This window comes from Choloepus didactylus, chromosome 20 (genome assembly GCF_015220235.1).
Source record: "Choloepus didactylus isolate mChoDid1 chromosome 20, mChoDid1.pri, whole genome shotgun sequence".
Classification (NCBI taxonomy): domain Eukaryota; kingdom Metazoa; phylum Chordata; class Mammalia; order Pilosa; family Megalonychidae; genus Choloepus; species Choloepus didactylus.
Window position 1 is genome coordinate 13,543,802 of NC_051326.1, and position 26,822 is coordinate 13,570,623.

The window sequence follows — 26,822 nt, forward strand, 5'->3', positions numbered from 1 at the left end:
GAGAGCCAGTGTGGGAAGGCAACCCACAGCATGGAGGGTGGGCTGGCACTGGGACCAGAGATCCTCAGGAGGCTCTTTTCAGGAAAATGCAGCAGAGAAGCAGTGAGGGGCCACGGGGAGAGCTAGACTGGCCAGCGGAGGGCAGCCTGAGGGCACATGTCCCTGGGAAGGCCAGTCCTGCTGGTTCTGAGCTGTTTCCCAAGGCCCCGACAGACAACTCTGCTTAAGAAAGGATGAAGAAAACACTTGGATCTCACAGAGAGAAAATATCACCAATAAAGCTTAACGTGTGATGGTCTCACTTGGATCTATACAACCGTGGGGAATTTCAAGCTGAGGTGGTACTTTTTTCTGCCCGCTGCTAAATGGGCACCGTTGTGATCATTCTCAGCATTTCTAGAACCATCAGGGTCAGTGTGAGGTCATGGAAATGGCACAGGGCCTGGAGCAAACCCACGTGGTATGAGCCCGGCTTCTCCACGTGCTTAGTTATATGACCATCATCTCTGAGCCTCAGTTTTCTCAGCATAAAATGGGGGTAATGAAGGTGACCATTCTGCCTACTTCTTAGGTTTTTGAGAGGACAGATGAACAAACAGTTTGTCTTCTTATCTGTTTTGTTCCCTGCTGCATCTCCAGAGCCTGGAATGGGCTCCCGAATGAGAGGGCTTGCCGTTCCCTGACAGCTGGAAGTCCACCCACCCCCATACTTGGCCAGAGGAACTCCAGGCCAGCCCATGGGAACTGGGGCACACAGGGCAGCATCATAATAGGGGGTGCCACAATGGACCAGGATCGACCTGGGCTGTCACCGGGCCTGGAGAGCAGGGTACACAGCCAAGCACCACTGTACTTGTCCTATCTCCCCTGAATTTCGCACCATGAATTATTTCTCCAACAGACTGCGTTGTGTTCTGAATGAGGCAGAGATGTGAAAGCTGATCAGAGCCTCGGATCAGCCAAAAGACCCACGGTAACCACCCTGCACTGAGACCCGGACAAAGAGAAAGACATTGGACGTTTCAGGACAAGCAAGGACAGGCTTCCCTCAGGCAGGTGGGGACAGCCTTTGGGGGTCCCTCTCAGGCAACCCCTTTCCAGACTCAGACTCAGAACCCTTGCTGCAATTCCACACCTCAAACCACATGAGCTGTGCCCGGCACGTATTTTTCCTCCTGTTGAATCCCATTCAGTGCCACCCACCCCAGGAGGAAAGGGTGGGCTCCCCTGAAGCCCTCACCTCTCCCAGTCCTGGGGTGGTGGCCGTCCTGCAGGGAGCCTGAGGGGCAGAGGGCATGTGGCAACCAGGGCAGGAGGCTGCCATGCCTGGAGCCACCCCGAGCCATCTGCAGGCAGTGCCCGGCAATTCAGGCCCTGGCGCACCCCAGGGTGGCGTCCAAGGAAACCAGGGCTCCGAGAGGTGACTCGGGACTCATGCCCGGGTCGGGGCAACCCCTGGCCTGAGCCCTTCCCATGCCTGCCTGAGCACAGCTTTGTGAGAAGCAGACTCTAGGGAAGCCTGTCATTCTTCCATGGGGCAGCAACAAGTCACAGGGCAAAGAGGAAGGTGACGCGTCCCGCTCTGGCCTGCCTGGGTTCACACTGGAAGCGGGAGCAGCTGGCTCAGGGGCTGTGCCCCTATGGAGTGGCTCCTTCTCACATCTGTCATGGGGCCTGTTTTATTGAATATCTTTGCTGATGTGTTGAGCACAGGACTCTAAAGTGTGCTCATCACATCTTGAGTAGCACCGAATTAGGCGGCGTTGCTAATAGTCTGAAGAAGAGGAATATGATCTGGTAATATGACTAGGGCCAGCTGGAAAACAGGAACAAATTCAGCAGGAACAGATCTGAGCCCAGGCTGGCTTCCTCACGGGTCAAAAAAGGGGATCGAATCAGTGGGTCCTTCCAGTGGGGACGCGGCCCGAGGGGCAGAGGCAGGTCAGCAAGAATTCTTGCTAGGCGGGCTTCTTCCAGGCAGAGCTGGCCTGGAATTTTTGTTCAGTTCTTTACTCATTAGTAACATCGAGGCTTTAACCTTACTGAGCCTTGCTCACCTCACCTATAAAATGGGGATGATATCTCCTTCATCGCAAAGGTATGAGAATTAAACGAGGCAATAGATACAAAAGCTGGCACAGGGCAGTCACTCAAAATTACGCACTTCCTCCTTGTCCCAGACATCCTGACCAGAACGTTCATAGATGTCCCCCCTCCCGACCCCTCCGCAGCTCCCGGGCAAATCCCAGCTCGCCGCGGTACATGTGCAGCCATCACTCACGGCCACCGACAATACCCCGACATCTGGCCGGTGCTGCTGCAGTGAGAGCCGCAGCACACGGGGGCTCAGGGAGCTGGGCGAAATGCAAAGCTGATTATGTCACTCTGCAGAGCTTAACCCCCTTCCGCCGGGGCCCCAGGGGCCTGCGGGATCAAGCCAAGCTCGGGAGCCAGCATGGAGAGAAGGCCCACACCACACCAGGTGCACAGCCCGGGCTTCCCTCCTCGGGGCCTTCGCACGGCAGTTCCCTCTGTCTGGACCAACCTGCCCCTCGGGGCGTACCAGCAAATCCTTACTCACTTCCTGGATTCCTTTGCTCTGGGCCTCCCTGCTCCCAGACCTACCTAGACGGGGCCAGCAGGTTCTTCCTCTCTCCCCATATGCCGATCGCAGCCTTCGGCTACTGCCCCAACCTGGCCATGAGCTTCTTGGGGAAGGGACGTCTCACGCACGTTCCCTGCCCAATGCCTTCGACGGTGCACCCAGCGCAGGGCAGGCGCCTGCAAAATCCCTGATGCTGGTCGGCACAAAGTAGGCGCACTCTCTCTGACACACAGACCCAGGCACGCGCGCAAACCCACAAACCTGCATGAATACAAGTGTGCATGAGATTACGGGCCACTCTCATCCCCGTGGCTCCAGAACCAGGGAACGGGATGACGGAAACGTACTTTCCAGGCTTAAACATAATTATGTCACTTTACATTTATGTAGCTCTTTACAGCTTTCAAAGCACCTTCGCAATCGGTGGCCTGTTAAACTGGAGGTTACCATCAGCCTCTCTCTCAAATTCTGAGGCTAGGATTTGACCTACATTTTTAACACAGCTCACTGGATGGATTATTTTAAGCCACACACAATTTCTCATTCTGATGAGCTGGGCTATGATGATAATCTCTCACATTTGTGCAAAAGTGGTAATTAACGAACCATTTTCACATACGTTATTTCATCTGATCCTTACGCTTTACGGAGAGCAGGGACAGTATTTTTTTTTCATTACACAAGCGGGAAATCCGAAGCTCAGAGAGGTTCTCCAACTTGCAGAGATCAGAGAGCCAGGGAGGGGAGGAAGGGAGGCACTCAGAACCAAAATTTAAATCTTTTGATTGCCAGCTCCTGGTCTTGCCACTGCAACATGCCACCATGCCCCACTCTGCCACATTCTACGACACACATACATACACAAACACACACAAAATGGAAACATGAGGGGTGCAAGCAGATGGAGGCCAAGGCACACCCCACATTCCTCGTGCACATTGGCGCACACTCTCAGCTGGCCATGCTCAGGCCGAGACCATCCCCTCCCCAGACATGTCCCACGAGGCCCACATCCAGAGACAGCTGGCTCGAGGGACATGCTCTCTCCTGTACCCAAACCAGATGCTACTGACCCAGCATCCATGGAGCAGATGTCTCAAGTTGGTGTTTGAGTCAAGGGGATGAACTTGCCAGATCTAGCCAGCCACTTGCCCGGGGCCCCCAGAGACAAGAAGCACGTACAGCCTCTGCCAGCTGCTGGCCGGCCTCCCAGGGACTGTCTGTGGTCATGGAATTCGTTGAAATGAATTGGCTTCTCCAGCAGGCAGAGCCTGTCCTGGACCGCCTGAGCCCTAGGAACATGACCCCACACACCCATGGGCACACACACATGTGCATGTACGGACAGGCCCAGGCAGACCCTGCAGAGGTGGTTCTGGCTGGACTGGTGAGGGACAGGGTGCACGGCCTGGGGGATGGGCAGGAAGGAGGCAGATGGCGGAGGATCCACAAGTGGTCAAGCAGTGACCCAGGAGTTCCTGTGGATGCTCATAAGTCCACAAAGCTCTCCAAAGCCCCTTATATTTTCTGATCCCAGGCGCCTCCAATGGTCATCAACCCTGTGCTTCAATTATTCAACAATATTCAGCGAATGTCCAGGGACTGCTTAGTCGGCTTTATATTATAATCATTGGTGGAAGCCTCCCATCTCCCCCAACAAAGCCGCCTGGAGGGCAGGGACTATGTCTTAAGGGCCATTCAGAGTCCCCCCAGCCCCAGCTCCTGCACACAGCAGGTGCTCCATAAATGCTGAATGGTTGAAAACAGCACTGCCTGTTCTCCCAGCCTGCGTCTTGCAGAATGGAGGCTCAGAAGCCCGTCAGACCTCACCCCCAGGACAGGGTGAGCCCTTGGGCTGGGGCTGCAGCCAAGCCGTGGGCACCACAGTGGTGACAGTGAGTCCCCTCCACCCCCACAGGTCCTGGTGGCTCCACTGCATTTATTGAGCACCTACTGGGTCCTGAATACAAAGACAGGCAAATAGGGACGGGAGAGGCAGTATGCGACCAGGCACGTACCTGACAGGGTGCTGAGGGCCAGACCGCAGCGCGCCCCATGGCACAGCCGGCCGCCGCCTCCGTCGCCACCAAGCCCACGGACATGTGTTCCTCCAACAGCCCCACCCGGCCTCTGCCCAGGGCCCGTTCAGCCCGAGCCCCCGGCGCAGCCCCCACCGCCTCTGGATCTGCATCTCCCCACCCCTCTGCGGCCTCAGCAGGACAGGAGCTGACTTGCTCTATCTACACAGGGGAAGAATCCAGATAAAACTACTCAGTAGCCACGTGACCCTGGCCAGGTGTCTTAACCTCTCTAAGCCTCAAGTCCTCATCTGTAAAATGGGGATAATGATGTAGGTGCCCCGGGTGACTGTGAGGATGAAGTGAGTTAATTGCCATGCAAAGGAACTCCTGTCTGTGCCCTTCCACGCTGCACACTTGAAAAGTAGTGTGATTACAAGTAATATCCCTAATTGCCCCGAGGCTCTCTGCAGGGGCCTGCCATGCCCAGTCCAGGGGCCAGAGAGGAAGGACGGCTCCTTCCTTTCCCAGTCGCCCCCAGACACCACCCCAACTCGGTTGTGCAGCTGCCCTCTTCCCTCTGTCCAGCTGAGCTCAGCCTTTCCCTGCCCAGGCCCTGTGGCACCCTCCCCTGGGCAGGGATGGGCGCTGCTGGAGCCTCTACCCGCCAGTGGTCAAGCCCAGCCCCTGAGGGCACGAGGGACCCTGAGGGACCTTGGGCCCATCTGTGGCCCCTCACCCAGGCCCCTGAAGGCGGCCCTCACCATCAGGAATTAGGCGTCATTGCACTCATACCTACTACCCTTGCCTCGGTTTTGCTTCTGTTCCACTGGGGGAGGGAAGAGCTGTGCCGAGGGGACAGGGATGTCAGGCCTGCTTGCACCTGTGGACCTGGAGAGAAATAACCTTCCTTCTACATGCCAGGTTCTCAGCAGACTTGAAATCCACACCATCCCCACCCCCACTGCATTTTCCACACCCATCTTCCTTGCCCGTGCAACCCTCGGGGCTGCAGTGGCTGTAACGCACTAAGGAGTGGATGGGTGGATGATGGGTGGGTAGAGCTAGGTAGGTAGGTAGGTAGATAGATAGGTAAATAGATCCAGAACAAATTATAAGACCAGCGGAATGTGTGCCACGCCCCGTGTTAACTGCGTACACCTTCATATTTAAACCTCTCAAGCTGACAAGGAACAATTTCCCCTCTCAGAGGTCACACAGCTTCTTACTGTCACAGTCCAGATTCAAACACGGTTCTGTCTCCAGAGTGCAACGTCACCCAAGGCTGTACTGACCGCAAGGCTAACTGCTCTTGATGAAGTCTCAGAGAATTTGAGAGACCCCGAAGCCTCAACCATACGTCCTGGTCGGCTCACGGCGCGTACTCTTTACATAGCACATCTGCTGCACATGAGGAAGCATCGAATCAAGTCCCCTGAGCTAAAAATGTATGAGCCATTATTACTGGTTGTGTTCCTGAAGAGGTAAAGGTTAAAGCTGCCTTTTCTGTGACTGCTGTTTAAATGGCTATTGTGATGCAAAGGGCCAGCCCTATGTGCCCCCTGTGGGCGTCTGTGTGCAATGAAGGCAGAGGGGGCCGGGGATGGCACAGACCTGCCGGCCGCCAGGACAGTCTGGGAATGGAGCTGGCAGGGGACCCACCCAAGGGTGCCCTTGGCCTCGCATACCAGGGCAGAAGTGTTCCACGCCCAAGGGAGATCAGGACTTGCCAGGTCTCTGGCTGAAGGGCTGACTGACCACACACGCACACGCACACACACACACACACACACACGGACTGTGCTCTCCAGCACACACCTGCACCCGCTGCCACCACTTCTACCGCACAGCAGGAGAGGGTGTGACCAGGGACAGTTGTGTGGCAAGGGCCCTCCCTCGCCGGGCCTGGGAGCTCTGGATCTTCCCACCTGCTTCCGCTACCGGGGCCTCCCGGGATGTTTCATTCAATGCTCCCATCAGACTTGTGGATGGGCACCTGGAAATTACCTGGGAAGGAAGAAAGGGAATGAAGGAGGGAGAGAAGGAAGAGAGCAATCTGTCCAGGAAGGAAGGCAGGAGGGGAGGAAGGAAAGAAGAAAGGAATGAAGCATGTGTCCACAGCAGTATCTACAGAGAGGACAGTGTATCCGAGGTGCACGTATGGCCAATCACACACTCAAGTCTGGGCACGCAAGTTCCTGCTGGAGAGGATGTGCCCCTAGTAAGGACAAATGACATTCACAGAGAAGCCCCATCAGCTGTTCTCTGACCTTGCCTTTCGGTCTAAGTAAACCCCCTTCAGCCTGTAGCAAAAGAAATGTGGTTGGAACTTGGAGCATCATGGCTGGAAGGCACCCTTCACTCAACCCCGCTTTGTGTAGGAGGCACCTGGAGGAGCCCAGAAGCCCGAGATCGCAGGCTGCTGGGTTCAAATCCCAGCACCACCACTGGCTAGCTGTGTGACCTCTGGCAAGTGCCTTAACCTCTCTGAGCCCCAGTTTAGTCCTTAGAAGAGAGAATGATGAGAACAGTGCCTGCCTTACTGAACAGTTCTCAGAATGAAACAAGACAATGCATGAACAGAGCTTAGAAGAGTGCCCAGCAAATGGTCCGTGCACAATGAATCTTGTTAATTTCTGGGGCCAGAGGAGAGGAGCTCCATAGCTGGTGACCTGAGGAGCCCTTCCAGCCCAAGGCTGGGAGTGTTCTTGATCCCACTTCCTACTTCTTCTACCCCACCCTTCCCTCTGCACAGGGCTGGGCCCTCTGCCTCCATGGCCCCCTTGGAGCCGAGGCTCCTGCCCTCCCTGCCCACCTTGCACAGGAGCAGAGGACCATATTTCCCCAGCTGACCCACCCTGGCCACAGCCCCAGAGCTGGCCCCACAAAGCCTGCCTCCCCCCAGCCTCCCCAGGATGGGGGTGGGGGGGTTAAGTACGGCAGGGGGAAGGGGACTGGTGGCAGGTGCCAGGACACACACACATGTGCATGGACCCCTCCATGCAACCCCACAAGCTACCCCCACAGCTCTGCACCCCACCTGCCCCTGGGCTCAGGGACGGTTCTCTTTTGGAAGGCTCTTATCCACTCTCATTCTCCTTTCCACCCTATACACAAAATACTTCCTCTACACCCACTCTGTGCAGGGGGCTACTCCAGACCCTGGAGATTCAACCGGAAGAAACATGCTGGGGTCCTGCCCTCCCGGGGCAGCAGTGGAGCTAGACTAAGTTATCCACACCCTAGATTCTCAAATGTTGGCAACAGAACCCCCCTGGAAGGCTGGGTAAAGCCCAGGGAGCCAGGCTCCACTCCCAGAATTTCCGCTTTAGTCAGTCTGGGCTGGGGCTCAAGCTTCAGCAATTCTAACACCTCTGCAGGTGATGCTGCGGCTGCTGCTTCTGGGGCCACATTCTGAGACCCACTGGCCCACTACACACTGCGATTTACGGCAGAATGAAGCAAGGACTTTTGCCAGCAAGGAGAGAAAATGAGGGAAGGGGCAGAGAGAATAGCATAAATACAGGCATGGCAGCTCCTGGAAGTTCCAGAGTGGGGCTGGGAGTAAGGTGTATGGGGGCGTGGCAGGGAAGGAGGCTGGAGGGGCAGACAGGGCCAGGCTGGGAAGGGGCTGTGGATGTGGGTGGCCACACCCCTGGCCTCGGGCCCACCGGGCAGTTCCTTAACGCCAGGTGCCCCAGGCAACTGTGCCAGACTCCTTGGGCTACTGCAGGCCAAGCATGTGTCCTGTGCCTCTGCAGCTATGCTGCTCTCCACCCCAGGCCTGGCTTTCACAGCAGGGTGTCTCTGCCAGTGGCTTGGCCCGCCCTCCCTGGGCGGCTCCCTGGGGCTGCTGGAGCCAGCCCAGAGGTGCCGGGGAGGTGTGCCAGGTGAGCCGGCATGTGCATTGCGGGCGTGGGCGTGGGCGGCTGGGGAGGAGCGCCCGGCCGTGCCCCGACCCTCATCTGTCCGGGCTGCTGCCATCTTTTGGCATGGCCACCTGCCCCTGCCAGCCTGCATGTGTGCTCACTCTGTCAGCAGCAGGATCTGGGGCTGGGTGTGTGTTTGTTGCTGCTTGAGCCAGAGCAGTTACTATGGGTAGATAATAATAGCAATCGTAATCCCTCATAATTGGACCCGACTCTGCTGTCTGCAGGGCACTTCCACGTCCATGACCTCATCTGACTTCCACAATCCCCCTATAAAACAGACACGGCTAGAGTAGCCCCATTTTCCAGCAGCGCAAACCCAAGCCCAGGCGGCCTGAAGTCCCTTCTCCCATGAGTGGCACACTCGGGGTTGAGACCAGGACTTCTGACTCCTTGTCTGGTGCTCTTTCCCTGTCCTGCACTGTCGTAAAATAGAGCCCGACCTGCTGCTCCCCACAGGTGAGGGCCAGGGGAGCCCAGGAGGAGTTTGGCCCAGCTGTCCACACCTCCCCACCCTGGGGGCAGGCTGACCACTCACTGTGCGTGCAAAGACATAGAGCTGTGTCAGCATTACGCTGTCAGACCGAGGGTGGGTGAGTGGGACTCGGGGTCACCTAATCTAACAAAGGAGCAGAGCCAGGCCCGGGGAGGGGAGGAAACTCCCTCCAGTCATAGCTACTGCTTAAGGGCACACGTGCCCGCTGGTGCTCCGACCCGGGGCTGCAGGGCTGCAGGCCGGCCATGTCCTGGTAGGAGTCACCCGGAAGTTCTGCAGGATGACCTGGACTATACTGACTCTTTTTCTGTGCGGTCAGAAAGAAGGGGACTGCTCTGTTGCCCCTGGGGGCCCTGCCCAGTGGGCCCCTGCTCACACCATGGCACTCTGCAGAGTTCCGCACTGGGAGGGTGGGTGTCCAGGCTTCCTGTGCACACCCGGGGTGTGTCCGTCCAAGGCCCTACACGGGCGGGGCAGGGGGGAAGGCAGGAGACCAGCCCTAATCTGGCCCCACTACTGACCAGCTGGGCAACCCCATGGGGGCACATCCCCTCTGGGCTCAGCTTCCTCAGCTATAAACTAGGGTCATTGGTCCCTGCCCCACTTGTTTCATGGGCTGCCGTCAAGGAGCAGAACGATGGATGAAGACTACCCAGAAAATAGAAAGAAGCCCTAAGAGTGAGTGAGCTCAGGAGGGAGCTAAGCATGCTTGAGGGAGGGTGAGCGGATAGCAGGCTGGTCTCAGAGCTGCTCCAGAGGGTGGGTCAGCAGAGTGACAGCTCTCGGGAAGGGGCCTGGGCCAGCTCTAGCCCCAGAAGCTGCTCAGGTGCCCCACGCCTGGTGCCCAGGCTTCCACCCTTGTTCCAAAAGGACCATGAACAAGCCTTGCTCCTCCCAGGTGCCACCAAGTGTCACCATCCCTCATCCCCTGCTCGGGAAGAGGGAACCATGGGAACCAAGGAGTGGCAGGTGTGACATGCCAGGAAGACACATGGCCGGCACGGTTTCCCTGAAGGGCGGCCCTGGGGTTTATCATTCTATCGGACTGAGAGGGAAAACAAATCCAAGTGTTAGGGTTTCAGGGGTGGCTTTCCCTCCAAGTGGACCCAGTTTGGTAATGACCCAGGCACCTATCGGGACCCTCAGGAGTTCCCACCAATCTGACGTAATCCCCCCTGACAGCATTAGGCTCATCCTGGAGATCATTAGGATCATTAGGAGAGTTACGAGGTCACCCCTTGTGTGGCTTTGAAAACAAGGTCACCGGCTCTACCCCAGAAGCAATGCTAAGGGTCACCCAGTGACACTCGCTCAGAGCCATGGGTGGGGGGGCATGGTGGGGAGGAGGGAATGCACCGTCCCCAAGAGGCTCCGAGGCTCTCACGCCCACTGGGCCCCTCGGAACGGTTTTGTCTTTGGCGACTCAGAGGCTACTGAACACCTTGGGGAAACCGAGGCAGCTACAACAGAGGGGAAAAGTAACACACCTGAGGACTCACAGCTAGTAAGGGGCGGGACCTGAAAAAGAATCCTGGGTAGGGGGCTCTGCAAGGCTGGCCCCTCCTAACTGCACAGACCTCTGCTTCAGCACCAGGGTAGTTCAATGTTTGGGCCCTGGAACCAGACCACCTGGGTGCAAACTCCTGCCCCAGCTTCAGTACTTCATCTCCCTGAGCCTCAGTTTCCCCATCGCCAGAACAGGCGTGTCCACAATACCCCCCAGTGGGGCTGTTGCGGAGACTGAGGGGACGCACACAGAAGCTGCCATTATCCCAGGCGCGGCCAGAGGGTCCCCAGCGGGGCCTCACCTTGCGGTCCTCCTCCCGCTCCAGAGCGGAGCCGCTGGTGTCCCCGGGACCGCTGGAGGGCATGGCGGGCAGCTGGGCGGAGGGAGGCAGGCTGGGGCTGCGCGGGGCTGGGGGGCTGCTGGGCTTTGCGGAAGGAATTATCGTGGTCTTTTTCAGCAAGAGTTAAAACTTAAACATAGATCCGGTGCTGAGCCCTCCGGCAGGTGCGACGCGGCCTGGGTCTGCCTGTGGGTTAGCGCCCCTACGGCTCCACCTGTGGGGGAAGAGAAGAGGGGTCAGCTGGGCAGGGCACCCCCAAACTCAGCCGCCCCCCCCGGCCCCCACCGTTGCCCCCGGGGGTCCTGAGTCCTGGTGCCTCTGACTTCCTCCTCTTCCTAACCTCACGGGCCCGCCGATCGGCCAGCCCGGGACCCGAGAGAGGGGGAGACTGAGGCACGCCCGCCTCCCGCAGCCTCCGCCTGGCGCCGCTTCTGGGACTTCCAGCCGCCTCCCGCGCCTCCCCCCTTCCCTTCACATTCATCGGGGGTTTTTCTTTTTGCTTTGAAAGCTTCCCGCACCCTCCCTCCCACCCCAACCGACCCTGGGAAATCCCAGCCTCCCCCCGCGCCCCGGCCCCTACATTTTCCTGCCCTGTGGCCCGCGCCCCCCGCGGCGCGCCCGCCACGTGGAGGAAGTGCGCGGCGTCACAGGATGTAGTGAAATGAGTGTCACTGTGCCCGCCCGGGACCAGCGCCTGGGCCCCGAGGAAGTGGAGGGCTGTGGCCAAGCTGACGACCCGGTTAGGGCCGCTCTCGAGGGCGCGCTGGGGTGGCCAGGGCCGCGGAAGGGCCACGCTGAGCCCCCCGAAGCAGCCCCATTGGCCCTTGGGGGCTGGAGGGCCTGGGGGCTCCCTCTAACCCTCAGGGCTGGCTTTTAGGGCCTTTCTCTCTCCCCGCTCCAGGTGTGGGCCCCGAGCCAGTGGCACACCAGAGCCTGTGTCTCGGGCCACAGCTGGGGATGGGGTGTTCCTGCTCCAACCCCCTCACTCAGAGGGACACTGAGTCCCCCCTCCCACGCCCCCCGAGTTGTGGGCCAAGCCCCAGGGCCCGGGGGGAGGGCAGGAGGCAGGCTGGCTCCAGGCCCACCCACACCCTTCCCCTTCCAGTTCCCGGTTCTGCTTCCCCCGGGCTCCCCCACCCTCTTAGCCTGCCTCTCCCATCCCCCTGCAGCCAGGGCTCCCTGGAAAACCAGGAGCCGGAAGAGGCACAGGCTCAGGTCTCCCACAGGCTCAGCCCCTTCCCCAGCTGGGGGCCACGCCGGGAGGTGGGAGGCTAAGGGCCTTGCTGTCCCCAAGTGGTAGGAAGAGGTGGGAGCTGGCAGGGGCCTCTTTGGGCCAGGAGTTTAAAGACCTGTCAGGCTGACCGTGCTACAGGCCCCACAGGTGAGTGCTCAGGAAAGCCCAGGTGTCAAGCACCTTATTCCACCCCCCACAGCCCCCAGCCCAGCTCTAGCAGAGCACTGGGCTCAGTGAATGTCATTTCACGTGACAGGATGGGGTGAATGGTGGCAGTGAGGGGAGCTCCATGTCCTCCTTCCGAAGGCTACTACCTTATTCCTGGTTTACAGTTGAAGCTAAGGTTCAGAGCAGGGGCTTGAACCCAGATCTCAAGCTTTGAAGGGTTCTCTATGAAGCAAAGCCCCCCAACTTTGTGACCTCACAGAAACAACTCTGCTGAGCCGAGTGGATTGGTGCTTCAAGCCCAAACTCCACCCGTCTCTCCGCTGCTCTGCAGCTCAGCTCTGTCAGCCAGTGACTCCCCATTCGTTACCACAGGCACCATCCAATCACCCCCAAATCAAAACCTACAAAAGCAAGTAGAAGCTAAGAGGGGCTGAGTCTGGTCAGAAGGAACACTGAACTCCCGACTTGAACTCTCCAGCCTTCGTTTCCTCATCAGAAAATAAGAGAGTTGGACCAGCCCCCGCAAAGCTCCACAAGACTCCTCCAGCCGTAACCTGCCAAGGTGACCTGCCAAGCTGTGGTGAGAAGCCAGGCCGGGCGGCCCTGCTGGGGGCTCCACAGGTAAAGTGGCAGAACCTGCACGGGGCAGACAAGGCTGGGACACCTTCACGTGCCCCGAGGTGGGTGCACGGAGACCCAGGCACGCAAGTAAGTGGCAGACAACACTTTGTCTCAACACTGCACTGAGGCCTCAGACTCCCAGGCCCAGCTGTGCCACAAGAAGAGCTGTGGGAAAAAGACACTTTCAGGGAACTTCTGGCTCCCAGTGGGGAGAGGAAGGAAGTGGCAGGGAAAAGCAGAACATCACAGGGCACTGACCCCGAGGGCAGACACCCAGGAAAGGAAAGGAACCATTCTTTCTTCCTCCTCTTCCTCCGCCCAACACCCTGACATCTCTCCTCACAGAAAACGCAGCTGACCTGGTCAGTCTCTAGGTCCATGTGTTACTCAGTGGACCAGCCCGGCTGTGAGCATGCCTCAGAAGCATCCGGCACCTTCCAGAATCATCCAGTGGAGGGCTGGGCAGGCTGGATGCTGCACAAGCCTACAGAGCCCAGCCTGGTGGCCTGGGCCCCAGACCCCACAGTGCTTCCCGCCGGCCCTTAGAAGCCTTCGTTCTTCTCTCAGGCAGTACCACCCATGGGTGGGCCTGCTGCCGCCCCCGGTGCCAACACAGCAGCCTGTCAGTCCCTCCCAGCACCGGGACACCTTCACTACCCATGCCACGGGCCGAGCTGTGAAACCACCATCACCACCACCAAATCCTTGCCAGGAGCCCTGCCGCCACGACAAGCAGCTTTTATTTTCTTCTTTGTATTTATGCTTTCCACAGTGAACCTGAATCATGTTTATAACAACAAAGTCAATTTTTTGTTAAGGAATCCCATCATGAAAACATCACTGTCATCACTTCTTCAATTACAAAACTGCTGTGGAAAAGTAATTGGGATTTTGAATAGTTACACCAAATCTCACTACTTTTTTTTAAGTTTTTTAAAAATATAGTTTTATTGAGGTATATTCACATACCCTACAATCATCCACAGTGAATATCAATTATTAACAGTACCATCATATAGTTATGCATTCATCACCAGAATCCATTTTTGAACATTTTCCTTACTCCAAAAAATAAATAAAAATAAAAAAGAACACTTAAAACATTCCACCATGACCCCATCCCACCCTATTTTTCATTCAGTTTTTGTCCCAATTTTCTACTCATCTATCCATACACCGGACAAAGGGAGTGTGAGCCACGAGGTTTTCACAATCACACTGTCACACCATGTAAGCTACATTGTTATACAATTGTCTTCAAGAATCAAGGCTACTGGGTTCAGGTATTTCCATCTAGCTGTTCCAATACACTAAAAACTAAAAAGGGGTATCTATATAGTGCATAAGAATGCCCTACAGAGTGACCTCTCAACTCCATTTGAAATCTCTCAGCCACTGAAACTTTATTTTGTTTCATTACACTTCCCCCTTTTGGTCAAGAAGGCTTTCTCAGTCCCGCTATGCCACGTCCAGGCTCATCCCTGAAATCTCACTACTTTTTAAATCCAAGTTAAAACTCAGTAGAAAGATTTTTTTTAAGAAGATGTAAAGTCACAAGATTGGGCTGAACACCACCAACAAAATTTTGGAAACTGGAAAGCAGACTCGTGACAGCCAAATTTCAGACAACAACTTCAGAGCCTAGTGATAACAGAGTCCTTCACAGACACCTGACATGACAGCATCAGGTATCCCGGGGACTCGGGGGAGAAGAGAATGTGTGTGTGCAAACAAAGAGGACTGAATGAAAGAAGTGAACCCCCCAGGCCCAATCCCCCCAGAAGTCTGACGGCTTATTCTCTGGAGAGTGTATAACGGGAGGGGGTGGGGGTGTCTTTGCCAAGACAGCCAACAGGTGCAGGTGAAAGTCAAGGTCATAAACCAAAGACGGGATCAAGGCAAACTGAATGCCAAGGCTGTGTCCTCCAGACCCTTCGCGCACTGGACTCCTGGAACACTGTCAGCCAGACTCTTACTTTCTCCGGCCAATCTCATCAGTACAGGAGGAAAGGCCTAAGGATACTGGTACTGACGTCAGGGTGAAGACGGTGTCAACATGGCTTGTTCGGGTCGACCAACGTGGAGCTGAACGTCAACAAGCCCCACCATCGTGCTCAGAGCTTCCAGTCAGGCCGAAGGAAGCCTCCAGCATGGAAGACAGATACCAGAACAAATAAACCAAAAAACTACTTGGAGGAAACAGACCTTATCCAGAGAAGATACTTCATCCACAAAACAAGAATGGGATGCTATTAAAAAAAAAAAAAAAAGGTACCATTCAGAGAACAAAAAAGAGCTTCTAGAAATAAAAATTTTGCTAGCAGAAATGCAAAACTCAATGGAGAGGCCACATTAACAAGGATAAGACACGGAAAAAAGGAAAGGAAGAAAAAGAGAATTAGAGAATTTGTCAGAAGAATCCACATCTAAATAATAGGGGGAAAAAAAAAGAGGGGAGGAAATTATCAATGAAATAATTGAAGAGAATTTTCCCAGAACTGAAAGACATGCATTGCCTGATGGGAAAGGCACAGACCCACACCAGAACATAGCACTGTGAAATTTCAAAACGCTGGAACAAAAAGAAGATCCTATAAATTTCCAGAGAGGGGGGAAAAAGTGACATATAGAGGATCAGGAATCAGAATGGCTTCCTACTTCTCAAAATCTATATTGAAAGCAAGAAGACAAAGGACGAATATCTTCAAAATTCTTAAGAAAAATATTTACCAGTTAGAATTGTTTGCCTGGCTAAATTATCACTTAAGCATGAGAGTAGAATAAAGACATTTACAGACATATAAGGTCTTGTGCTTTCTTAGGAGGCCACAGAAAGATGTCCTATAAGGAGATCCAACCCAGGAGAAAAGGGAAAGGCATCTCCAGATGATGGTGAAAGAGGCCATGCAATGACAACCTGTCAGGAGCCACAGCGGACAGCCAGTTCAGGACTGAGCAGCGTGACCCAAAGCTCAGCAGGTGGTGTGGTGACCCACCTCTTTAACCTGCCCTTGACCTCTGCCCTTGACCCACCTCCTTAACCTGAGGAAACCACAGGTATCCCTCAGCTGTCTGTACTCCTGCCTTTGAAACTCTGGAACTGAATGGAGCTGGATACTGAGGGATATCTGTCCTGGAGAATATGCTTGAAACTGGGGAGTAAACCAAGCAAGAGGAAGGCATGAGATCCAGAAAACAGGACTCTGACCAGCAGGAAGGCAAAAAAGGGATCCAAGGATGACCACAAAGGGAAGTCACAGAATGCCAGCTACAACCTGCAGCCCACCTAGAGAGCAAGCAGCCCAGAGAGCAGGAGGGTGGGTAACTCAAAAGGTGGAACTGAAATATCCATCACCTGATGTGGCTGCCTTATACCAAGCTATACCAATAGCTAATAGAAGGTGTGGTGGCAATTGGCAAGAGGCACAAAGACAATGAGGCAGATGAAAACACAAGGTAATTATTAGCCTCAGGAAAAACAAAAAGAAAGGAAACCATCACAGTACACTATAAGGCTCAGCTGTGACTATTAGTTATATTAGACATAAAAATGTTAACATATACATATGTATATATACATGTATGTATATGTATACATAAATGTACATAAATGTACATATAAGTATAAATACATGTGTGTATACATACCACACCCACACCCACACATAATGTATTACTTTCCTATGGCTCCTGTTATAAATTACCACAAACTTAGTGGCTTAAAATAAAACAAATTTATTATCTTGCAGTTCCAGGGGTCAGAAGTTCAAAACGGTTCTCCTCACGGGGCTAAATCAAGGTGTTGGTAGGGCAGCGTTCCTTCTGGATGCTCTGTGGGGGCGTCTCTTTTCTTGACTTTTTCAGCTTCTAGAGGCTGCACGTATTCCCTGGCGTGTGGCCGGCTTCTGTCTTCAAAGCCAGCCACGCCGGTTGAGTCTTTCAGCTCATCACTCTGACTGCTTCTGGCATCACATCTTCTTCTCTGACCCTCCTGCCTCCCTGTCACTTATAAGGACCCATGTGATGACACTGGGCCCACCCAGATAACCCAGCATAACCTCCCCTTCTCGAGAGCCTTAACTTGGTCACATCTGCAAAGCCCCTTTGGCCACATAAGATCACACAATCACAGGTTCAGGGGTTAGGACATGGCATCCTTGGGGCCATGATTCTGCCTCCCCCAAAAACTATTTAGGAGGATGGCCGGGAAACAGAAAGGTTGGACGTGTAAGGGAGCAAAACTCTCATCTACTAAATAAGGAATCAATGTAAAATGACTAAAATTGATGAATCAAAAATGTGCACGTAAAAACACGGAGTATAGAACTGCAGGAAGAAACATAAAAGAATTGAAAGCGGTTGCCTCTAAGAAGAGGAAGAGGGTGGGAGTAGGCAAGGAACAACTGCATTTTGTGATGAGCATTTTAATACCCTTTCTTTTCTTAAATTACATGCACGTACTACTTTGAGAAAGTAAAAAGAGAGAGTGGGATGGGAGTGAAGGCTTACGTCCCGGGTGCAGCCATTGGTTGTGTCTGGCCTCCGTTTCCTCCTCTGTTAAATAAGAGTGTCGTCTAGATTTCTAAGGCCCTTCCACCTTTGTTCTATGAAACCATCACATCCCACGGAATAACCATTATCAGCTCCTCACCCACACAGAGTTCCATCACCAGCTATAAAAGTGGTACCTCCTTCTCCGCCCCCCACACCACACCCCATCCCCTGTGAAGTGTGTAATTCTCCATAGACGTCATTTCCACCAAGTCCTGCCCATGCACGGCTCGGTGCATGTCCTTTACATTCCTCCCAAACTGCAGGTGTGACTCTCCCTGCTGCTGACATCCGTAGCCCCAGCCCCAGCTCATGCATTTACCCCGCCTCAGGCCAGAGACCCTCTACCACCACTCTCAACACCACTGCCACCTTCTTGACCAACTGCAGCCTCATCATCAAATTGCCAGCTCCATGTCTCATCTCCACCCTTGCTCCACCAGCGCCAAGCCCGGTCGTCACCTCAGTCTCACCTTAACAAGGGCCCATGTACAGTAATCCTCTCCCGAAACCAAAACCATAATCGCCCACAAATCTACATCCTTGCTCCACCAAAAACACTCCTAATGCCATCACCCCTAAGAGCCCCGGCCTCTCATGTCTTCTATCTGAATGGCTGAAAAACCATATGACTGTCCCCGTCCCTATGGTCAGTCCTTCCTCCCCATTCTGCCTGAATTCCACCTTCCTTGTAGTGGACTTTGCTCCTACCTATTGGGTCACCCTCTCCTCCTTCCAGGCGGGAAACACCTTCATGGGGTGTTGGTCCGAGGTGAGCTGACCCCGCCCCTCACCCCAGCCACAGAGTGAGCATGTGACCAGGATCAGCCAATCAGAGGCTTTCTTGGAACTTTTCTTTTCATTTTTTTTTTAAGCCAGAGCTATGGAAAGCAGTTAAGTTGGTAGGATGTGAGTCAGGAGCTGCTGGCTGCTGTCTTCCCACCATGTGGGGAGAGTTGCCTCAGCATAAAGACCCAAGAGATGAAGACAGATGGACCAAACACTGAAGCGATTGTCTGGGCCCCTGGATCGAGCTGGACCTGGAGGCAGGGGCATCCCTGCACCTCCACGTCACCGAGGCCTTCCCTGCTTTGGTGCGAGTGCGTCCCTGTCACCCGTGGCCCACACAGCACTGACTCATCCGCCCGTCTCCTGGCGTGCGCCCCGGGAGGCGGCAGAGTGCACAGGTGTGGAGGCAGACGGCGCAGCCTTATGACTTTCCAGCTCTGTGACCTGAGGCAAATCTGTGCCTCGGTTTTCTCAGCTGCAAAATGGGAAAAATAATAGTTCCCAGGGCTGTTGTGAAAATTGAAGAGAAGCGCATTAAAAGTGCTTACAAAAGTGCCTGACACAGAAAATAATAAATTTTAACAATTATTCATCCTGACTAATCTAGACCACAGTTGTCTTTCCTTTCTCGAAGGCCCTGGGGTAACCGCAAGAGTACATTGCTCGAGCAGGAGTGAGTGCTGAGCTCCTGTGACGTGCCAGGCCCTGGGAATGCAGCTTTAGAATGTTAGTATTTTATTCATCCTCACACCTCACACCAACCCTTTGAAGTGGGGACCATTTTTATCCCCATTTTCCAGATAAGAAAAATGAGGTATAGAAAAGTTAGTAAAATTGCCCAAGGTCAACAGCTAGGAGGTGGTGGATCCAGATACAAAACCAGGTCTGTTCCTCTCGGAAGCCCTCACTTGCCACCCCCTCAGGATCTCCCATGGTCAGCACGTGACTGCTTGAGATATATAAACTTCGGGCATGGATTGCTCAGAAAACAGTTACCGGTTAGTCTCCCTTTCCTGGTTAGGCCTGTCTTCAGTGGGGGCAGATGGGATGGGGTGGGGTTGGGGGGGGTGGGCAAAGCAACCTTTCAATTATAGGATGCAGTGCCCTGCCTAATGTACGAGTCATTCATTCATTTATTCATTCAACTATTTGCTGAGTTCCTGGTGTGTGTGCCAGGCCCTGTGCTACAGGACAGACCTTGTCCCACTCAGTCCTCGTAACAATCCTACGCAGCAGGTACTCTTGTGGTTCCCATTTTATAGGAGAAGAAACTGAGGCTTAGAGGGGTACTCAGCTAGAAAGCGCCAGGGCCGATCATGAATCCAGGTCTGGCGAACTCAAGCCCTCGCAAGCACGGTGGCCTTCGGTGGTGGAGGAGCAGCCAAACCCAGACCCTAGAGCCAGCTCTGCGTCAGCTCTCCATACCCTTGATGTGACACCAGCCCACAGAGAACAGGTGCAAGTCCCAATTTCCTCTCTGAGTCCGGGAGGAGATGCAGATGAGTCCTGTGGGCTACTGAAGGCAGGGGGGCATCTCGAGCCCCAGCCCATCCAGTAGTCTGCCAGGGTGGCGACAAGCGCTGGGACCAGCTAAGAGCCCGAGGAGACATCTAGGACCTCCTAGAAGGAGGCGTCTGTCTGCCACGTCCCCCCACCCCCCAGCCTCTCTTGGTCACCAGCCAGGGGCTGGGTAAGGAGGAGGGGCAGGGAGGGAGGTGCCGGTGCCACTTTCCAAGTGCTTGTCCTCTTGCAACAGGAGTGAGGTGCCTAATATCACCACTGCTCTGACTTCCAGCAAGATCACTCTCACCCAGATCATCAGCTGCCCATCAAATGCCAAAGCCACTGGCAACAGGCCAACCGTCTTACCATCCATTTACCCACGCAGAAGCCCATCTGTTCTGGCCGCACCGTCATCGTCAGCTGACTTGCGGCTCTCACACCAACCCAAGGCCGGGGCCCCACCATCCCTGGCACCACCAGAGCGAGCATTTTTGATCATGCCAAACTTGCTGCTGCTATGGAGGCCGCTTTCCCTCTGCTCGTACTAATGGTTACCATGACACAGCCCCAGAAGCAGAAAGAAAAGGTTTATGCCCAAAATAGATGCTCTGAAGGAGCGCAAGTTGTTCTTGGGAACCAAAATGAGCCAATGCCAGCTTCCCTAAAGGAGCGTCCATTTCCGAGTCTGCACGTTTGGGAGAGGCCCTGCCCAGCGGGGCGTCCCACATCCTGGGAGTCTGGGGCCCAGGCGAGGCTGGACGTCCAGGGGGTCCCTGACGGGGCCTGCTGTCTCGGCAGCCACAGGCCTGGCTCTGGCTCTGTCCTCTACGGCGGAGGTGGCTGACACTCCACACCTGTTTCTCTATTTTTCCAGCCTCTTTTAAAGAATGGCCACACCTGCCAGCCCCAGACCCCCTTCACCTACTCTCTCCTAAAGCCCCCGCCGCCTCTGGCCCCTGTTCCCCCACACCATACCTCCAAAACCATCTGGAGCTTTGACAGTCTCAGTCTCCCAAGGGAGAGTGCTCACCCCAGGGGACCCAACAATGGTTCACTGGAGGATAACCCACCCCCCAGCTCTCTTGGACCCCACTGAACCAACAAAGGAAAAAGGAGTTACTCCCCTGGCTGGAGCGACTGATCCTACTTGCCAAGGAGAAACTGGATTATTGCTACACGATGGAGGCAAGGAAGACTATGCCTGGAACCAGGAATCCTCTGGTTCCTTAAAAGTGCCACACTCAGTAGTGAAGGTTAATGGAAAACTATAGAAACCTAAAAAAAAGCAGGACAATTGAGGATTTGGGTTCTTCGGGAATGAAGGTTTGTGTCACTCCACAGGTAAAAGAGCCTTGACCAGCCGAGGTTCGGCTGAGGACAGAGGAAATGGGAAATGGGAAGAGGGAGAAGGAAGCCAGAGGGCAAATGTGGCCTCCTGACCAAGCACAGAAGTGAGAACTCGAGTGGTCGGTAAGTTTCCACTTCCTTGGTATATGTGTTTGTGTTTTATTTCTAGATGGGAACAATTTTCTTCTTTTCTCTCTTTCCCATTATTTTATGTATAAATTGTTGGAAGCTACCTTTATAATTTAGTCTTTAGGCAACAGACTATTCAGTGGGACCAGGACTGAATTGGAGAAGTTAGTAATATAATCTGGAATTGATTCAGTGGTTGTTGGGACTCCTTATTTGGGGAAAGGGGTGAGGATGTCTTCAGTTGTAAGGCTAACCATGCCATGTTAGATCAAAATAGTGTTATTTTGTGTTGGGTGGGAGTTCAAATACGTGTGGAAGGGCGCCAAATGGAAGCTGAGTGGCTAAAGGGACTATGCCAATTATCAGTTTATTTCACCCTGCATTGCCGGCTCTGTGACAATGGAGCTGGGCCCTTTAAATACTTTTCCTTTGCCAGCTGACATGAACTTAAGCCTTGTCAGTAGACTGTATTGGTGAGACATTGCAGGAGGTAGGAGATTTCCTTCCTGGCTCTGGTGTGCTCTCTTGGAGGGCTCCTGCAGTGTGCACAACTTCTCCAGCAGCCAGCTCCTGCAGCTGGTAACTGTCAGTCAGAGTCCATTCAGGAGACAGAAGCCACACTGGCAGTCATTTGAACAAGGGCAGTTTCCCCACCATCTGGCCCTTGCAGCATGCACAGCTTCCCCAGAACCCAGTTTCTACAGAATGGGTGGCTTCTCTAGTGCCAGGCTCCTACAGCACACACAGGAGCTTCCCGATGCCCAGCTCCTGCAGCGAGCACAGCTTCCCTGGCATCTGGCTCCTGCAGTCCCTGTGGCTTCCCAGTGCCCAGCTGCTGTGCTGCCACAGCTTCTCCAGCACACAGTTCTTGCAGCATGCAGCCTTCCCAGCACCTGGCTCCTGCAGTGAGGGTGCTTCTCCAGCACAAGGCTCTTACAGCACAGACAGCTTCCCCAGCACCTGGCTCTAGCAATGCATGGCAGTCAGTAGCACCCAGCAGCCAGCAGCTTCATCCAGCATCTCCCCTGGGTGGCACAGAAGCAGGATACCTCCCCGTAAAAAGCTTCCCCTGAGACCCAAAAGAATGGATTTCCAGTCAGCTCCAGAGGGCAGAATTCCAGCAAGTTCTGTTGATGCAGCACCACAGTAACTTCTCTGCCATCCAGGGGAACACAGATGGGCCCTCTCAATTGGTCTGGATCTCAGCTTGGGGGGCCTCTTCCTTGGCCACTCTCTCTCACCCCTAGGGGTAGTGGCTGCTCCTTATATCCTTCGATCTTCTATTTCTGTATTCTTTGGAGTTCTCTTTCTTTTTACTAGCCAATCCCTCTTGACTCCAATCCTCTGTTATAGCAAATAATTCTTTATATTAAACTTTCCCTGTCCAAATTACCCTGTGGTTTGTGTCCCCTGAATGGGCCCTGACAGACACAGTCACCCGGGCCTCACAGGGCCTCTTTCCATCCTTGTGGTCCTTGAGCTCTACTGGGCATTTCTTCCAGCTGATCAGTCCCTGCTTCGAGCGCTCATCTGACAATCACTGATTGAAAGCCACTGCCGTGACGGGCGGGGGGCTGAACGAGTGACCCCCTGCTCCTGGAGGCTGGCAGGCGGTGGATTCTCTGGCACTCTCCCCCCTCCATGGGCTCCTCAGCGCTGTCTCCCGGGCTGCAGAGCGAACACTCCTCAAGGGTCACACTCTGCCTTCAGCTCTTCCCTAAATTCTCTCCCTCTGAGGTATCTGTGCTTAAAGTGATGTGGACCTTGGACCAGAAGGGGCTCCATCTTTACTTTCCCCCTAGATGACATCCCCCCTAGATGACTTGCAGCCACCTTCAAGGGCGCTCTTCTCGAGCCTGACACCACACCTTCCCTCCAGAAGCTGCTCCATCTTCTGGCTGCTCTCTCTGTGTGGAAACGGCTCTACCATCCCCTCAGCTGCCTACACCCCAAACCTGGAGAGAACTCAGGTTCCAGCTACCCCTCGGTCCTCACTCTCCCCAGGCTTCTGACCCTTGGGCCTCCCTTGTCCACCCTGTTCCCTCCAGGCCCTCAGGTGGCCGTTCTGGAACACACCCCCCTCCCCGTGGTCTCGACCTCCCAACCCAGCCTGCCAGCACCAGATTCCCACAATCGAATACCTGTGTCACCCGATCAAAATGTTCTAAACTCGACTGTGGTGACACTTGCACAACTCCGTGAAGGTACTAGAAACCACTGAATTGTACACTTAAAACAGGTGAACTGTGTGGTATGCGAATTATATCTCAATTAAAGCTGTTATAAAAAATAATCCTACGCTGCCAATGATTTTCACGCCCAATAAAATCTAAAAAATCTGGCCTGGTCGCACGCGGATGGCTCACCACACTCGGGGGGCTTCCGCCGGCTACTCTCAGCTGACCCCGCTTCACCCAGCTGACCCGCCGTTCCAGGCCAGCCCCCGCGGCCAGCCCTGTTCCCGCACTGTCTATGCTCATGCCATTCTCTCCCGCAAGATGGGGGGCCCTCCCAGGGCATCCAGCCTGTGGGTCCCCACCCCCCACCTCTGCTACTGCCAACGGGGGGCAGGGGGGTCGATGAGTTCCACATGTGTGTGTGTCTGGGTCAGCCATCCCACACAGAAGAGGTCAGAGTTCAAGTCATGTACCTTCGGGGGTCCCCACAGCACAGCAGCTCTGCCTCTCCCCCCTTGCTCCGGGTGACCCCCGAGGCAGAGAGGCCTGTGCGACGTGACTCCCAGGCAGCCACCACGTCCCCAGCACTTCCCCAGCACGGTGCTGCAGTGCCTGGAGTGGCCCCCACAGCCCCCATTCTTGGGGTTGCCTGGCAGAGGTCCCCAAGGCACTGCACCGATGGGAAAGCCCTGGCGGGGAGCTCCCGGGCCCCTGTGCTGCCTTTTCCAGGCCAGAACGTACACCTGCCGTGGGCTGTGCCGGCCCCTCTGCCCCACGGGTTGTCAGGGTCCTGAGTCAGGATGCCAGGGAACCACAGGAAACGAGGCCTGGCCCCAACCTGCAGGCCCTTGGGGCTGAGTCCTTGGCTTGCCTGGAATCAGCCTCCCCCCACACCGCCCACACACAGCACCCCTGCCCCCCCCATATGCTTTGTCACACTCTCCCTGGCTCTGCTCCCTGCCCGCCTGAAAACAGTCCCTTCAGGGAGAACAAGTGACACTAACAGACCCCCCACCCCCAGCTGACTCACTGGGGTCAAAACCCGGAAGTCCCAAGGGGTGCTCGGGGCCCCGAGCTCCTCTCCTGGGGGCAGCGGGGTCTGGTGCTCGTGGAGTGCAGCCCCCTCCCACCCACTAAAGCAGGAAGGAGCCTGCTGCTCTCAGGTGCTCTGCTTTCTCCTCACCCTCTGCCCCGACCAAAACAAAACGGTGAGGGGCAGGCGAAGGGCCCCAGGGTGCTGGGCAGCCTGCCCCTGCATCACTAGCCCCCCTCCTCAGCAGCCTTGGGGTGGGGGCCTGAGTGGGCCCTACCACCCCTTGTGCCCCACAGGTGGCTCAGCCAGACGCCTCCGCAGATCTGGGCTCGGCCCTTCAGAGACTGGGGCCTCAGTCTCCCGATCTGTAAAATGGGTCCACAGGAGTCCCAACCTCATAAGTCTGGTTTAAGATAAGAAGTCCCCTGAGTCCAGTCAATAAGTATTAGGTGTTTCGGTTTTTATTTTAAATTATTATCATGTAATTGATCAGCACAAAAAGCCAGTATGTGTTCTTAGGAAATCTAGACTCTGGCTCGAGACCATGCCCAGGAAGGGCTGCTGCCTGTCCCCCGGTCCTCCAATGTCCCTTAGTCTTTCCCCAGCACCCCTGCCACCAGAAGGGGCAACCAGGGGCTCCACCTGCCATGCAGCCTTAGGGGTCTCCCACCCCTTTCACCCTTGAGGCTGCAAGGAACCTGGAGTGGAGGATTTGGGAAAAGGGCCTCACCTGAGCGTGTGTGTGCACACATTTCACCCACAGTATGGGTTTAAGAAGTATATGGGAACCAGCTTGAGATCCTCATAGCCATTCATAACTTTGTTCTGAGAGAAAATACAAAACTGCCCAATAAACAAACATTTGCAATCGAATTCCTTCAAAAGCCGGGAATTGCCTGTACTAGAAAACTAACGGAGCAAGAAGAGAAAGGCCACATAAACTTGGTTTGCCTCTGCAAAATTAATACCAATTACCAAAACATTTATGTGAACCGCTTACCATTTACACCTAATTACCACGCGGCACAATTATGCATATCATTAAGGATATGTCAGATTAATTATGCTGGATGTTTCATCTGATTACACCACCACGCCCTCACCTCATAGATGCCCAGTTCCAGGGGCCGCCAGTGGGCATGGCTACACCTGCAAGTCTGAAAAAGCCAGACTGATGTTGCTTTCCACACTAAGACAGGAGTCACCACTCCGCCCCTTAGCCAGAGCCAGTCTGGGGGCCTTGGGCCAAGGACAGCCCGTGGAGAAGCCGTTTCCACCAGGGCCTCCAGCAGGCAGACATACTTCAAAGGGCTCCCTGGGCCAGCTGTGGGGTCCAGGGGCCCTGATCACAGCCCCATGGCCTCCATGTGTCCCTGCTTATGGGGGAACTGGCCCACAGTATCCTTAAGTCCATCTCTGCAAGCAGGCAGCCGCCCAGACCCACCCATCTCCAGGACCCCACGAGGGCTCCTCACCCTTTCCCCCAGCACACTGGGCCAGCCACTGGGCAATGTCTCCGCCGTGGTCCTGCCCGGGCCCTGGCACCGTTCACTCCTCACCCTGCCCGGTGTCCAGCCCTCTCCTCTCCTCACAGCTGCGGGTAGCTCTGCTCAGACCCTCCCTCCCCTTTATTAATTAGGGGAACAGGGACTGATCCCCTAATTCCCATTTAGCTCAGCAGATGCTCTTCAAAAACACTGGGGTGGCTCAGTTTGGGGAAAAGACTCATGGGCAAGAGGGTTCATGACACATGATAAATGGACCTTCCAGGCACATGGAACTCAAAATCTGCCTGAGGGGTCAGGAGTGACAGGTAGGCCTCTTGGGAGGCAAAGAGCAAGAGGGAACGCAGCAAGTAAGAGAAGGAAAGAAGGAACATGTGCATAGACACGTATTTCCCTGGTGCCAAAGAGTGAACACACACGGCTGAATTTCAGTCCTCAGACACCTGTCTGCATTATACGCAAACTGTATAATGATTCTTCCAAAAGAAGAGTGAAATAAATGTCCAGGTTTAGTCCAGGAAGCAATCTTTGAAACAAACAAAAACACAAACCTGTGAGGTTATCTCCACTTTACAGATGGCAAAACTGAGGCTAAGAGAGGCTAAGAGACCAGCCCTGTGATACACACGTGGGAAGTGGCAAAGCCAAGATTAAACCACTGTCTGTCCAGTGCCAGGTCTGGGGCCTCTGGCACAAGGCCACACAACCTCTTGCCTCTGCCCAGGTTCAGGGAGGCTGAGCTGGCTCACATCATTTTTCTAAAAATTCTCTGGAAACAGCCCTGAGATGACGTTTCATTTGACACACACAGGACTCATTTCTATTTCAGAGAAACGTTATTTTCTGCTTGTTTCTTTTCTGTTTGCTTAC

At 54.6% G+C, this 26,822-nt stretch overlaps 1 protein-coding gene across 3 annotated transcripts in view; it reads right to left on the reverse strand.

Moving 5' to 3' along the window:
• Positions 1-26,822, reverse strand: part of DNMT3A (DNA methyltransferase 3 alpha) — a 105,723-nt gene that overhangs the window by 68,717 nt on the left and 10,184 nt on the right. For 2 of the 3 annotated variants that reach the window (XM_037812626.1, XM_037812625.1), the window contains exon 2: positions 10,857-11,109. In XM_037812626.1, coding sequence (XP_037668554.1) covers positions 10,857-10,919 — 63 coding nt within the window. In that variant the 5' untranslated portion in view covers positions 10,920-11,109. Of the gene's footprint in view, positions 1-10,856; positions 11,110-26,822 lie in introns of those variants that run through there. The other variant, XM_037812633.1, reaches the window with a different exon arrangement.